Below are 14,061 nucleotides of genomic sequence, written 5' to 3'. Positions count from 1 at the left end.
GTTGGGCTTGTGCCGTGTTAAGAAAATAAGGTGAAATTCTTTACATTTCACAGAGAACTGTGCTCTGCGTCATCAGAAGAAAATCTCGACTGTCCACAAGGAAGGCTTCTTGAACAATGAAATTTAGACGTTATAATAGAAGTGTAAATGGTACGTTCATTCGTCACCAGATGGCTCCCCGGACGTGGCACAGCGCTAGCGTTCGAAGCGGAAGCTGACCGAACCATGAGAGTCAATCTAAGAGTGTCACATAACATATGTACGTAACATATGGCATTGACAGGTGTATGACATTGACACAAGCCTGGGATAAAACATCTCTTCGTTCTCTGCGAAACGTAAAGAATTTCACCTTATTTTCTTGACACGGCATAAGCCCAAAAGCCTATACAGTATTATGTCTATAACTGTAATTATTTCATACTGTAATTTTAAGCGAGGATAGAGGCATATTCGTGTTATGTGTGGATATGCCCTTTTTCCATTCATCATCGCTGAATTGTATCTGCAGTTTGTGGAAAATAAATAAATAAATAAATAAATAAATAAATAAATAAATAAATAAATAAATAAATAAATAAATAAATAAATAAATAAATAAAAGACTAATAATAATAATAATAATAATAATAATAATAATAATAATAATAATATCAGCTTTTATACCCTTATATTATAACTCCTCAACAAAGGTATATATCTCGCAACAACTGTGCCCACTTGCTACACTATCCTATAACAACGGAACCTACTGCACAGCAGGTCAACAGTGAAACCGCTGTCGATGGAGGAGATTTCTGTAGTTATCCAACTTCCATGGGCAGGAATATACCAGTCTGTTTCCTCCACTATTTCATCAATGGTATCGATGAGCATGTCTGATGTTGGTGGACGACCACTCCGATCATTGACTTCTAGAAATCCACGACACCATTTCCCCGTATGTACATCATAACCCTCCCGCCCCCCAAAAAAGAATTACTACACACACACACACACACACACACACACACACACACACACACACACACACACAACACCTCCACCCCTGATCGCTTTGACAGTAGGCCTACCTTGTCATATTTACTGCTGTTGCTGCGGCTAGGCTCCGTTGCACAAGGCAGTGTAAATGTACACTACCTGGCAGTGGACACTCAAGTTACAACAATCAGTGAAGTGTTAAGTATGTTATTAATTACAACAGAGGGGAATAACTGATATCTCCATAGAATCAACTGTACTCTTCTCCGCCGTTCAATTAACTTTAAAGAAATGTAATCTAAATACGCTGCTTTCTTTCGCCTTAGAGTATCAAAATTGAAACATATACTAGGTGATTTGCTACGTGCAATAAATCACTTAAGGCTAATATTCCGTGAGTAGAATTGTGAAATACGCAAGATCGCAAAACCCAGTATACAGTAGGTCAGCAGGCGAGACACGACCCAAACGCACCGCATAACCGCAGGTGCTGACAAGAGCTGAGCAATGAGCGGTTTCAGGCTCGGCTGGATTCGTACGTGTGTCTGTCAGCTAAGCTAGGCTTGCATCGTGCGACATCACTGCAGGGCTAGGCTGGGCTTGATACGTCACGAGGGCCACATCAAGGCAGCTCGGCTAACAGGGCTTGGTTTCTTCTACAGGCTGGGCTCGCTATAACTGTAATATTAAAAGAAGCGTATTGACAGGTAGGAATGGAGGGAGGAGCATTGCACGCTGTTGCCACATTCCTGCATTCCTTTCTCCTTTCCTTCGCCTGCGGCTCATCTGTTCGTTCAGACCGCTGTGTTCTGTTGTACGTTACTCAAAAGTGAGAGTTTTGGCTACTCCAAGCAACATGAGCGGGCCAGCAGGCTTATTTCCACGGCAACCATACCCCATACCACCTTCTTCCCACCCAGTTAGGCAGTAAACGGACCTCCCTCTAAGAACTGTCAGAACGGCATCTTTCAATGTTACGACTATAGGGACCGGGCGAGTTGGCCATGCGGTTAGAGGCGCGCGGCTGTAGCTTGCATTCGGGAGATAGTGGGTTCGAATCCCATTGTCGGCAGCCCTGAAGATGGTTTTCCGTGGTTTCCCATTTTTACAACAGGCACATGCTCGGGCTGTACCTTAATTAAGGCCACGGCCTCTTCCTTCCAACTCCTAGGCCTATCCCATCGTCGCCATAAGACCTATCTGTGTCGGCGCGTCGTAAAGCCATTAGCAAAATAAATAAAGAAACGCGTATAGGGTACCGGCCGATCACTAGCGTGCTACGTTCACTAACAGTTTGCACCTTTCCCTTCTGAGTTAAATGAAAGAGATATTCGTAATTTTTGTAAGTAAAGTAGTTGTAATAATCAAGATCGACCACCGCCGCAATCCCAGGATAGCGTTCTAGGTCCTCAACCGCGTCCAGGTGCCTTTCCCGTTGGAATGAAAGGAGGACGTTTTGTATGGTTGGACTACTGTCTCCTTCTAAATCATCCGTAGCTTCTTTGAATGGTTCTAGGAAGTAAATCAAGTCACTCATGAGTTCTTTATTGATTGCTTCCAGTTTATTTCTCACTTTTCTTCTATCTATGTTTTGCCTGCACTTGTAACCGATAGGCCCTCAATCATTTCACCGTACTGGTTTTGTACAGATTTTAGAATGATCAGCTTAGTATTACATTTTGTTTCTACGCTTTGATACAGAGTATGTTCGACACAACTAACTAAACGTGGACGTTAGAAATAGGCCACAGCCTTCTGTGTTTTCTTAATTATTTATTCTACGTCCTGTGCCTGAGAATTAAGAAAATCATCTTGGAATGTGTGCCGAAAAACTGTATTTAAATAATGCCCTACACAAGGTATTCGCGTAAATTCTTCGTGAACAGTTATACTAATTATAATTTCGTGTGGCTATTTCTAGCCGAGTGCAGCCCTTGTAAGGCAGACCCTCCGATGAGGGTGGGCGGCATCTGCCATGTGTAGGTAACTGCGTGTTATTGTGGTGGAGGATAGTGTTATGTGTGGTGTGTGAGTTGCAGGGATGTTGGGGACAGTACAAACACCCAGCCCTCGGGCCATTGGAATTAACCAATGAAGGTTAAAATCCCCGACCCGGCCGGAAATCGAACCCGGGACCCTCTGAACCGAAGGCCAGTACGCTGACCATTCAGCCAACGAGTCGGATTTGTGAACCGTTAAGACCTTCCTAATATTCGCACCTCGATCTGTTACAAACGCAACCCTTTGTAAATCTAACAGTTGAATTCCTATCGCAGCACACTGAGTGGCAAATTCTTTCATGATGTCTTCACCAGATTTCGGAGTATTGGGGAAGAGGCAGGTTAAAATAACTCTGTTTTTAATTGCCCATTCATTAATGCAGTGAACCATAAGGGATTCTTTTTTGTAATCATCCGTCCACATGTCTGTAGTTGTAGCACAAGAATAACGCTGCATTGCGTCACGAACGGCCGATATTATAGAGCGACGAATATCATCGGCCACTTCACGACTTAGCCGGGAAACAGTCGTCTGGTGCGGTAGCATCTAAAAACCATTTCCTATATTCTTTCTTGTTCTACCATTTGAAGCCCTGTATCTGACACAATATTGAAAGGGCAGGCCTTAAGGGACACATTTTAACACAAGCCTCTGTTATTTAATGTTTTACAGAGCAAGGGATGACTCGACTGCATGTAGCACTCATCTGACTCGAAGAAGATCGAGTGCAATTATGCCTTGCTAATGTGCTGGCATTTGAGGTTCGTAAGAAGCACTGTCCTATTTTACATTGCACAAATTCTGTTTTCTAGCCCTTCTCATAAAAGAACTACATAAAATCGCTCCCATACTTCACTCTTCCCAGTGCCATTTTCTTTTTAATGCATTCGATTTATTTTTGGTTTTAATCTCGACTTCACTTAGGATATCTATTTTCAACGAGCATCTAACCACAGGCGTTCTGGATTCGACACAAATGTGACCCAAGACATTTTAGCTCGTCATGACTTGACCTTGTGAACAGCTGGACTTGCTCACTTCCCAGCGTGAACATTAGGCAGCTTACGTCGGTCAGCTGGCAACACCATCACATCGTGTTTAGGCTTGCCTGGAGATATAAGCAATTTCCTCGGCTTGAGTTGGGCTTGTTCTTTTCTCTACTTCGTGTTTCCTTCAACAGTCCCCCCGGATACATGAGGTCATGAAAGGTGCTTTTCATTAATAATGCGCACGGCAGTAACGAAACGATGGGAATGTACTTGAAAAGATTTTTAAATTAACGGTACTTTGAAAATGTAGTGCTGTTTTAGGAAATAAATATACTGAATGCTATACATTTGCACTTAAATGTGGATCCTATCGATTCGGCGATTTCCTCGCAAGTCTCATCCACCACTCTCCTATTCACACTATTCCTGTGTCTCTTGTCCAACACACATTTTTTTGCGTGGACGAGAGAAATAATCTCCTCTGTATTAACTTCCATCGTGTACGAACTTAGCGAAGTAGCGTCAAAATCTAACTGGCTTACTATGCTCGCTGTGCTGTGCTGTGCGGCGCGATGGTGCAACGCGTCAGTCAATTACTATAGGACAGCCACATTTCAAATAATGTGTTTGTTTCCGTGAGCAATACAGCGCAATACTGGATACTGGTCACACTTAAGCGACTGCAGCTATCGAGCTCGGTACTCTAACTTTTGTTAAGCAGTATTTATTAATAGCACCACTAATAACATAGATATTTGAGAATTACATTTTAGACCTTCCTCTACACTACCATGTCACTCTGGATGAATACATTTATAGCCTACGCTGTAGTTTCTTATTCCCCGACTTTACGTACTGATTTCTGTTCTATTTTGTTCACCTGTTCAGCGTGGATATGGACTATGAAACAAAAGTCTAAATTCATGAATATCTCTGTTATAACCGGTACGGTAAAATTGTATAGGACTTAAATGATCGGAAATTATGTTCTATATAACATCTGTTATGATCGATGTGATCGATGGGACCACTAATAACATAGGCAGATATTTGAGAATTAAATTTCATGCCTGACCCTACACTACCATTTCACCTAGGGTGAACAATATCATTTATAACCTAAACTTAAATGCCTTATTTCCCGACTTTACATATCGATTTTCACTCAATTCTGTTCACCTGTTTCCTAGTGGCTCAGCGCAGATACGGACTAAGCAACACAAATTTAATTCATGAATATCTGTTATCATACTGTATAAGGCATAAATGATCGGAAATTGTATTCTCTATAACATGTCTTATGTAGTAAGTATCGATAGGACCGTAGATAGATAACGTAGATATTTGAGAATTAAAATTTAGCCCTTCTCCTAAACTGGCATTTCACTCAGCGTGAATACAATAATATTTATAGCCTAACGTGTAGTGCCGTTTTTCCGGCTTTACATACCGATTTTCATTAAATTATACCGGGCGAGTTGGCCGTGCGGTTAGGGACACTCCTAGTCCTTTCCTATCCTATCGCCACTATGAAACCTACCTAGGTCGGTGCGACGTAAAGCAAGTAATAAAAAATAAAATAATTAAATTATGTTCGGCCATTTTCTCGTGATGCGCATACATACATACATACATACATACATACATACATACATACATACATACATACATACATACATAATATAAAATTAAAAATTGCATTTAGGTAACGGGGTCAACAGGTAGAATATGGATAGATATATACGTATAATATGATGGGTTTTTAAATCCTACATCATAATGAACCTCGGGGGTGACGATGCTAAATGCAGAATGCATATTTGTTATTACTGGCAATAAAAATAAGAATTTCCAATAATGTAATTTGCAAAATAATTTGAAGAAAATGTTAGTACAAGCTGCACTGTAATCACTAAAACTTGTTGCCGCCCGATTACAAAGCGACAATGAGTCTATTCAGCCAAAAAGAAGATAACATGCACATTGAATTATAAAATTGTGTTACTGTGTGCTTTCTTAAAGAATAAGAGAGTGAAATATAATTGATCACGGATTTTGCGACTATTCCAACAAATTAATAATAAAATAAATGGTTGGATTTAATTCTCTCGCGTAAGTAACAAATACGTCTCAGACTGTAATGACTTTAAAGACACAAAAGAGCATATACAATTACCTTGGACAGTTCCTTCACCGCCTTGATGAGCAGTGCAAGAAAGAAAAGACAAGTTAGCAACACAGAGTTAAACATAAAATATCACACACAAGTTATATTATTCTATGATTTAAAACCGTTACAACACCTTAATAAAGACCATGGCCGCTACCTTCCCACTAACAGCCCTTTCCTATACTTCCATCTCCTAAAACCTTCTATGTGATAGCGCGAAATAGTAGATTGTCTCCATCACTGTTTGAAGCCAATTTTACATCAATAGGCTTACTCCGGAGGTTAGCTGTGTATTCTCTTTCGCAAGACTCTTCAGTTAATTTCCATGATCTTCGAAGTACTACCATACCTTATTTATCTGCAGCAAGTTGATGTTACATCCGACCTGAGGGTAATGCGTCAGAGGTTATTTGTATGTTCACCCAACTCCCGTTACATTAGAACGAGGTAAGAGCCACACGTAGTCCTTGTCTTCCTGATGTTCGGGCTACACAACTCCTGACAGCGCCACGTTTTATAATGTGCACGTTTCAATATTCCTTTTTGCCCGTACCACATTTGTCACAGCGAAAATCATTGCATCGCTGTGAATGTGACTCCCTACGGCAAACTGTGTACAGCATGAGACAGATTCATTAAAGAAACAAGCCTCTTGGTATTGCTTACTCGGTACTTATTAAAGTAGAGGACAGGCGTTGAGCAGTCTTTCATGTGCCACTTACCTGGTTGAAAACCACATATTCAATTTGTCAGAAGATATTTTAGGTGTGCCACTCTGCATTCTTATAGAATAAAATACAGGACCGGAGTTCTACTATTCGCATCAAGTCTTATTCTGCTAACTGTGCATTTCACCATGTCAGATCCACGACTCACCTGTTCTTGTTTCGTCCTCCATGGACCAACTATTTAAATGGATTGAAAAATAACAGGAATAAAAGCAATATTTATATTATTGCACAGTGCAAGACTGTAGTGTATTATAAAACGGATCATACGCTTAACTTCAATGTAGTCCGTTACATTAACATCAGGTCCATGAAGTAACAGCTAAGTGGTTCTCATACTAAATATGAAATCTGAAGGAGAGAAAATTAGTAAATCCAAATAAACTGATTTAGGGTTAAAACTTGAAGTACTTCTCAATATCACACTCAATAGCAAATTTTTCCCAGCGAACAAAATCCCTTGTAACTTTCATATTGAAAACTAGGTAAATGCTAGAGACTAGCAAATACCCACAATTACTGATAGTTATTTCTAGGACGAGTACCACCTATACAACCAATTTGACGTTTATACTCGACGTGAACTTAACTTAGGGAATAAAACTTACGCGAGCGTTTAAAACTTAGTAGATCAAATAAACAAAATTAATCATACATTTAGCTGGATGAATGATTTATTCGTCAGTGTGTTTGATTTAAAATCATGTTATTCATACTTTTCATTCAGATTAGTACAATGTAATACCCATGTTATTTCAGCTTTGGAATTAAAAGCTATCAAATCTGATTGCATTTCTTAAAAAGTTGGTTATCAAAATAAATATATTGCGCAATAAAACTTATATTGCATACTAACAGTGTAAAGTACGGTATTGCAATAAAGTTCCAAAATATGTAGCACTCCTATACCTTATTCCAGTAACATACTTTATGCATTTGTAGTCGTTTGCTTATATGTTTCCCTATGATGGCTGAATCGTGTTACATTACCGGTTTATCACATTCCTTACCGATACTGATCTTTCAGAGAAAATATGTAAAACTCAATTACTGACTATAAATAAATAATATCTCCAACACAAGAACCTCTTTCATAAAATTATCAATCTCTTTATATACAGTTAGATATTTCCGTAATAACACGAGTGACAATCAATATGTCGTTTCTATTCTTTAACCATGTACTATATAGAGACAAATGAAATGGTAACTTTCACTAATGAAACAACAAAATATAATTTTTCAATAATATAATAGTGTATTGAGAGAAACGACTGTGAATTAATAACAAGGCATACGAAAATCAGTAAGAAAGCCTCAACGATGACACGTACAAATTTGAGTATGGAGGTAGAAAGAAATTGTAATGGAAACTCATTTGTAATGTGAGTTGGTGAGGGAAAACCGGAGTTTGATACTAAATGAAGTTCATAACATTCTTACTTCGAATGTGGTGTGTAGTAGACGGCTAGCTAGAATGAGCCGTGGCTACAGGTCAAGAGAGAGGGACTGTGCGATATTACTTTAACACAAATGCTGTACTGTAAAATATGAACACTGCTAATACCGTGTTTCTTTTATCAGTTGCTCGTAACTTACTAATAATATATCGCTGCTGTGCCAAAACAGCGAATGTGTCAGTGCTCCTCCTATCCATTACTTCCCTTAAGAGTGGTTACGCCTCCCAGCTACATATTGACATGCAGTCCATCAGAACAATTTTCGTTGAGTTCATTTTCCTATGTACACGTGTAAAGGAAAAGGAAACTTAAATACATGATACTCTAGGAGTGGGTAAACATACGTTCCTACACTACGGTACAATAAGGTTCATATCCTTCACACATAGGAAAATGTATTCAACGTAAATTGTTCTGATGACCTGCATATCCGTATGTTGCTGGGAAGCGTGACCAGTCTTAAGGGAAATAATGGATAGGAAGAGCATTGACACATTCGCGGTTTTGGCACAGCAGTGAAGACATGTTCAACAGGCTGGTAATTAACTTTCGTTCTTATAAACCGGCTCATTGCTAGGGGAAATTTCCAGTGTCTCACATGGAGAATGAGGATGTGGGGAAGTACTAAGAATTATACAGATTAATTATAATGCCACAATGCCATAGCAACTGTTGAAATAATACCTACAATTTTGAAGAACAGTGGTGTTACGACACTGTATTTACTTTGTTAGCATTCCGGCCAGTGTATTTGAGGATCTATAAGAAAGAGGACTGATATGGGTCTTAAGGAATTCAGTCTGGGTGGTTTTAACTGAAAACAGGTCGAAGGACTTAATTTTGAGGATACAGTAAGTCAAAGTAGCTACGTAGAAAACAGAAGGATCAACATTTTGCCAGTATGGAGACTGTGTATGATCAAATAACAAGAAAACTTGTGTTGAATGTTCTGATGGTCCACCAAAATGTCTACGTCGACAACCAGTTAAGAATCAAACTGAAAATAAAACAAATATTGCAGAAGTATGTCTTACTTCAAAATAATTAAAGAACTAAGACAAGATGGCAACGTTATGTTGTAATATTCTCGATTATTGTTATTTTCTTTTCACTGGATGATTTAATACAAAATAAAGTGGCATGGTGAGATTCAGTTATGAGGTAATACGATATTTGGTGTGGCTTATATTGTTGATTTGTTTGTGCTGAGAGATCCTGTATCACACCGAACAATTAACTCCGAAAATGGATGGAATTATGAGCACTTGAATGTAGAGGTTATTGGTGAGGAAATACCACAATGAAATAGAGTACTAAGTAAAGAACACCGATTTGGAGCGGGTAGATTATTTAAAGACTTGTTTTTTAATACCACTGGATGTCAGTCTAACTACAGAAGTAAATTAGTTCCGTCTCTAATCTCTATCTGCATCGTTCAGGATTAAAATCCATCCTTCACTATGTGGGAGAAAGTTGGATGGATTTAGGAAAACATCTTCGTAAAGGAGAAGTCCTAGGCACTAAACAGGAATTGTTGGTGCAAGGGGTTTTAAATAGTACCAGAAGGGAAGAGCCGTAAATGACCATGAAGGAGTTTGGTGCGCTCACAGAGACTTGCAGGCTATATGCTGGAAAACTAAACATTCTTAACGAAAAGTATACAGTATGTTTATGTGTGACTCACGTTAAAATATGACTATTGCAATACTCTGAAACCATAAATTACATTGTGTAAAAAATATTTTCTCTCTATTCCAAGTACTTTGACTCAAACAACACCCCATTGCAAGTACCAAAAGTAATGTTGGAAATTTAGAAGCATCAGATTCTGTTCATGAAAAAATCGTATATACCACTAACACGGAAATAGTTACTGATATGGCGTATTTAATTTTATGATGAACTAAGAGCAGAGCCTTCTCTGTCAATTGAAAATTCTTCTGTGACAAAGTGTAATCATTACATTTAACATTATTAACCTCATAGAAGGCCTTTCCACTAAACTTCAAGGTAAATGTAATGGATGTCAGTGTTTTTGGTGCTCAGATACGGTCACTGATTAAATAACGTCTAAATGAACTCAGACTTTGTCAACGAAGGATGGGAAGGCACTGATACTTGCAGGGGATTTCTTTAAGGGAACGTACCCGTAACACATAATAAATTAGAGACAATACTGACATACGAAGTGTTGAGAAAGAAGCCAGGAACTGGGCTGGATATGTGGCCAGCATGGACTGCCACAAGTCGATGGAAACTACAGATATTGGCATCTAGGGTGTGGGCAGGCTGAGCTGTGGGATCGCTCTGGATGGGCACTGCATGATACCGGAGACTAAGGGACGAGGTCAGGATGGCCTTTTCCCCACAGGGAATTGAATGAGAAAAGAAGAATGCTTCTGATGTAATTTCTGATTTCTGAAGTGACACGTCATGACACAATGATTTAGAAGACATAAAAGTAACTCTTATAACTCGCCTTCTATCTTCGCTTCAGCTGAAAGCCTGGTGTAGTTGACCAGCGCTGCCGTCTCCAGACACTTTTTAATCATCCCACGTACTTCCTCAGGCGGTACTGGTGTTACTATATCCTTCATCAGCACCTGAATAATGAAAGAGCACATGATAAACGAACAAAACAGCATGCCTGAAGAAAAATCCAAAATATCATTCATGGTAGTTAAAGGGATACGAATTGCTCAGGAATGTTGAGGTTTATAATTATATTAATTTGCATTGGGAAGTAACCTACAATCATTTCATGATATTCAGCCTAGCAATAAAGTTTCGATTTAAAGTTATTTCAAATGAGAAATATTCTCCTAGGAGTAGTATGATAAAGAAAATTGGGTGGTAGACGCTGGGGTCTAAAAGAAAAGGGTACGGTAATGTGCCATGTGCAATGCCTATACGAATAATCCAGCTTGGGAGAGTTGAGCAGTCCACTAGAAAAGCTCTGTTACCTAAGCAGGGACGATCATTCACTTAATTTTAAAGGAAGACAGAAATCAAACTACGGTAAATGTTTGTTTATAGGTGGGGTAATTGGTAACTGGAATTCATTACCTACAGCAGTCTTATGCCTGTTGTACACCATAAAATTTGTCTTTCAGTTCAATACTTCACAGGAAAAGGTGTAAAATCTTGTCAAAGATTTTCCAACATTGCTGAAGGTTAGACAAGATTTGAATAGATTTTGCAAGGATTGATAGCATTCTTTTTTTGTTTTTTAACATGGAGGAAAATCAAACAACAGTTGTGGTTCTTGGAGTAGGAGTGGAAGGGAATCTTAAAAAGAAGAGAAACGCGCAATATACTGTCATTTACATGGGAAGAATATTAATGTGGTAAACTTCAACGTAATTTTTACAATGTATTTACTGCCATAACATCATTTGCAGAGGTTATGTTATATTGCATTTACCCATATTAGCTGAATAGAAATTTTAGCAATGCAACGGGAATTCATATCTTATTACATGAAAACATATTAGGAATTCAATAATAATAATAATAATAATAATAATAATAATAATAATAATAATAATAATAATAATAATAATAATAATGTTCGGTTCCATGGCTAAATGGTTAGCGTGCTGGCCTTTGGTCACAAGGGTCCTGGGTTCGATTCCCAGCAGGGTCGGAAAATTTAACCATAATTGATTAATTCCGCTGACACTGGGGCTGGGTGTATGTTTCGTCTTCATCATCATTTCATCCTCATCTCGACGCGCAGGTCGCCTACGGGAAAACTTGTCCTCGGACACTCCCAGCACTAAAAGTCATACGCCATTTCATTTCATTTCATTTCATTTAATAATAATAATAATAATAATAATAATAATAATAATAATAATAGCAGCAGCTTGATATGAGTGTCTAGAAGCCGGCCGCGCGGTCTGGGGGTAGAAAGCCTGCCTCTAACCCGGAAACCGGGCTCAAATCCTGGCCAAGTCAGGCATTTTGAACAGGAACTGAGGGTTGGTTCGAGGTCTACTTAGCTTACGTGAGAAATGAAATGAAAATGAAAAACTATCTGACGGTGAAATAGTGACCCCGCTCTAAGAAACAACGAAGGATAGAAAGAGGATACATCGCGCTGACCACGTGTCGCCTAGTAATCTGGAGGACTTCGGGTTGAGCAGCAGTTGCTTGCTAGACCTAAGTTCATCAGAGCTGCTGCACCATGGAGTTTTTTCTTGCTACTTGCTTTACGTCGCACCGACACAGATAGGTCTTATGGCGACGATGGGATAGGAAAGGGCTAGGAGTTGGAAGGAAGCGGCCGTGGCCTTAATTAAGGTACAGCCCCAGCATTACCATGGAGATTGGTTTAGTTTACGAACATCTACAACGAAGTTCACTTAGCCTCATTAGGACCATTCAGGAGCTGTCTAGTAGATAAGGTAACGACCCTGGCTCGCTATACTGAAATTATTGTAAGCCGGTCAACAGGCTTTGGCCTCGAGAGGAGTTCGCCGACATTAGTAAAACAACGTAAGTTCAGAATGTAATATTTGATCATCTATCAGGAGGAACTACATACACTGCTCAAAAAGGTCACGCAATTAGGTTGTTCCTAATTACATTCTACGAATGCATAGTGTGTTTGGGATTGAACTATTATACGAATAACATGTTTTGTTTATATAACAGATGGCCCATTGTCATCAGAATGTTTGGGAGTTGTCAATGTCAGTTGAAAGGCATGGGATCTTCAATTCAAAGTGTGTGAAATGGTTGGTCTGTGTAGAATGTAGTGTTTACAAATCAAGGCTGATCATGTGGATCGAGGTAGGCTACGGGAGAGGCAGTTGTCAAATGAAGCCCCTCGTACATTTATTTATTATAGTCTTGTTTTTTATAGCGTGGCTCAGGTTATAGAGCCTGCTATTATGCCCAACCATGTTTGTGTTGAATTCTACAACATACTGAAGTTCACATGTAAAATATACAAAAATGAAACAACTAAGCAAGAAGAAAACTTTCAAACCTTATTGTTAAATAATGGGACAACTATACAACAATCACTTACATTATAACATAATAATCTAGTTCCTACGTTTAATATTTGCATGAAGAAAGTAACTTAAATTATCTTGGATATGTTCTATAGATTATGTTCTTACATGTAAATAATGTTTGTAATACCTTTACACTGCTTCAAGAAGGCTACTCGCAGAGATACATTGTCAGAATGCTGGAGGTTGCTCAAATTACGATTTGGTATCTGTGGAAAAGTTTCCAGAAGACTGGCAGTGTTGCCAAGCGCCCTAGCACGGGCCATCAAAGGGAAACAACCACATGGACGGATCGTTTTATGCACCTACAAGCTCTCCGAAACCGCAAAGTTATTGCAAGAGCACTACAGTTGGACCTACAGTAGTGTCCTGGAGTATGAGTTAGTGATCAAACAATGAGAACCAGGCTTCGAGAGGCCAATTTAAGATCCCGACGACCCACTCAAATACTTGCACTGGACAGACATCGTGGCAGGAGATCATCTCCACTGACGTCCTGTGCTCTTCTTGGATGAATCCCTTTTCGCGTTATAACATTCAGATGGTCCTCTGCAAGTTTGGAGAAGGCGTGGAGATTGATTTCAGCCAGTAACTGTGCAGTCTACTGTAGCTTATGAAGGTGGATCTCGTATGGTGTGGGCAGGCGTAAGTCTTGACACGAAAACCGATCTCCTGATCATTCGCAATGGATCATTTACTAACCGACGG

The 14,061-nt window shown here is 39.2% G+C and overlaps 1 protein-coding gene across 1 annotated transcript in view; it reads right to left on the bottom strand.

The window, feature by feature from the left end:
• The window catches only part of Cadps (calcium-dependent secretion activator 1), a 609,066-nt gene that overhangs the window by 244,476 nt on the left and 350,529 nt on the right, over positions 1–14,061 (bottom strand). Inside the window, exons 22-23 of the mRNA XM_068226018.1 lie at positions 10,808–10,932; positions 6,148–6,179 (exon numbers count right to left, since the gene is read on the bottom strand). Coding sequence (XP_068082119.1) covers positions 6,148–6,179; positions 10,808–10,932 — 157 coding nt within the window. The remainder of the gene's footprint in view (positions 1–6,147; positions 6,180–10,807; positions 10,933–14,061) is intronic.

Source organism: Anabrus simplex, chromosome 2 (assembly GCF_040414725.1).
Source record: "Anabrus simplex isolate iqAnaSimp1 chromosome 2, ASM4041472v1, whole genome shotgun sequence".
In the NCBI taxonomy this organism is placed as follows: Eukaryota; Metazoa; Arthropoda; class Insecta; order Orthoptera; family Tettigoniidae; genus Anabrus; species Anabrus simplex.
Note: the sequence above shows the minus strand (reverse complement) of the source record. Positions and strands in the feature narration are given on the sequence as shown.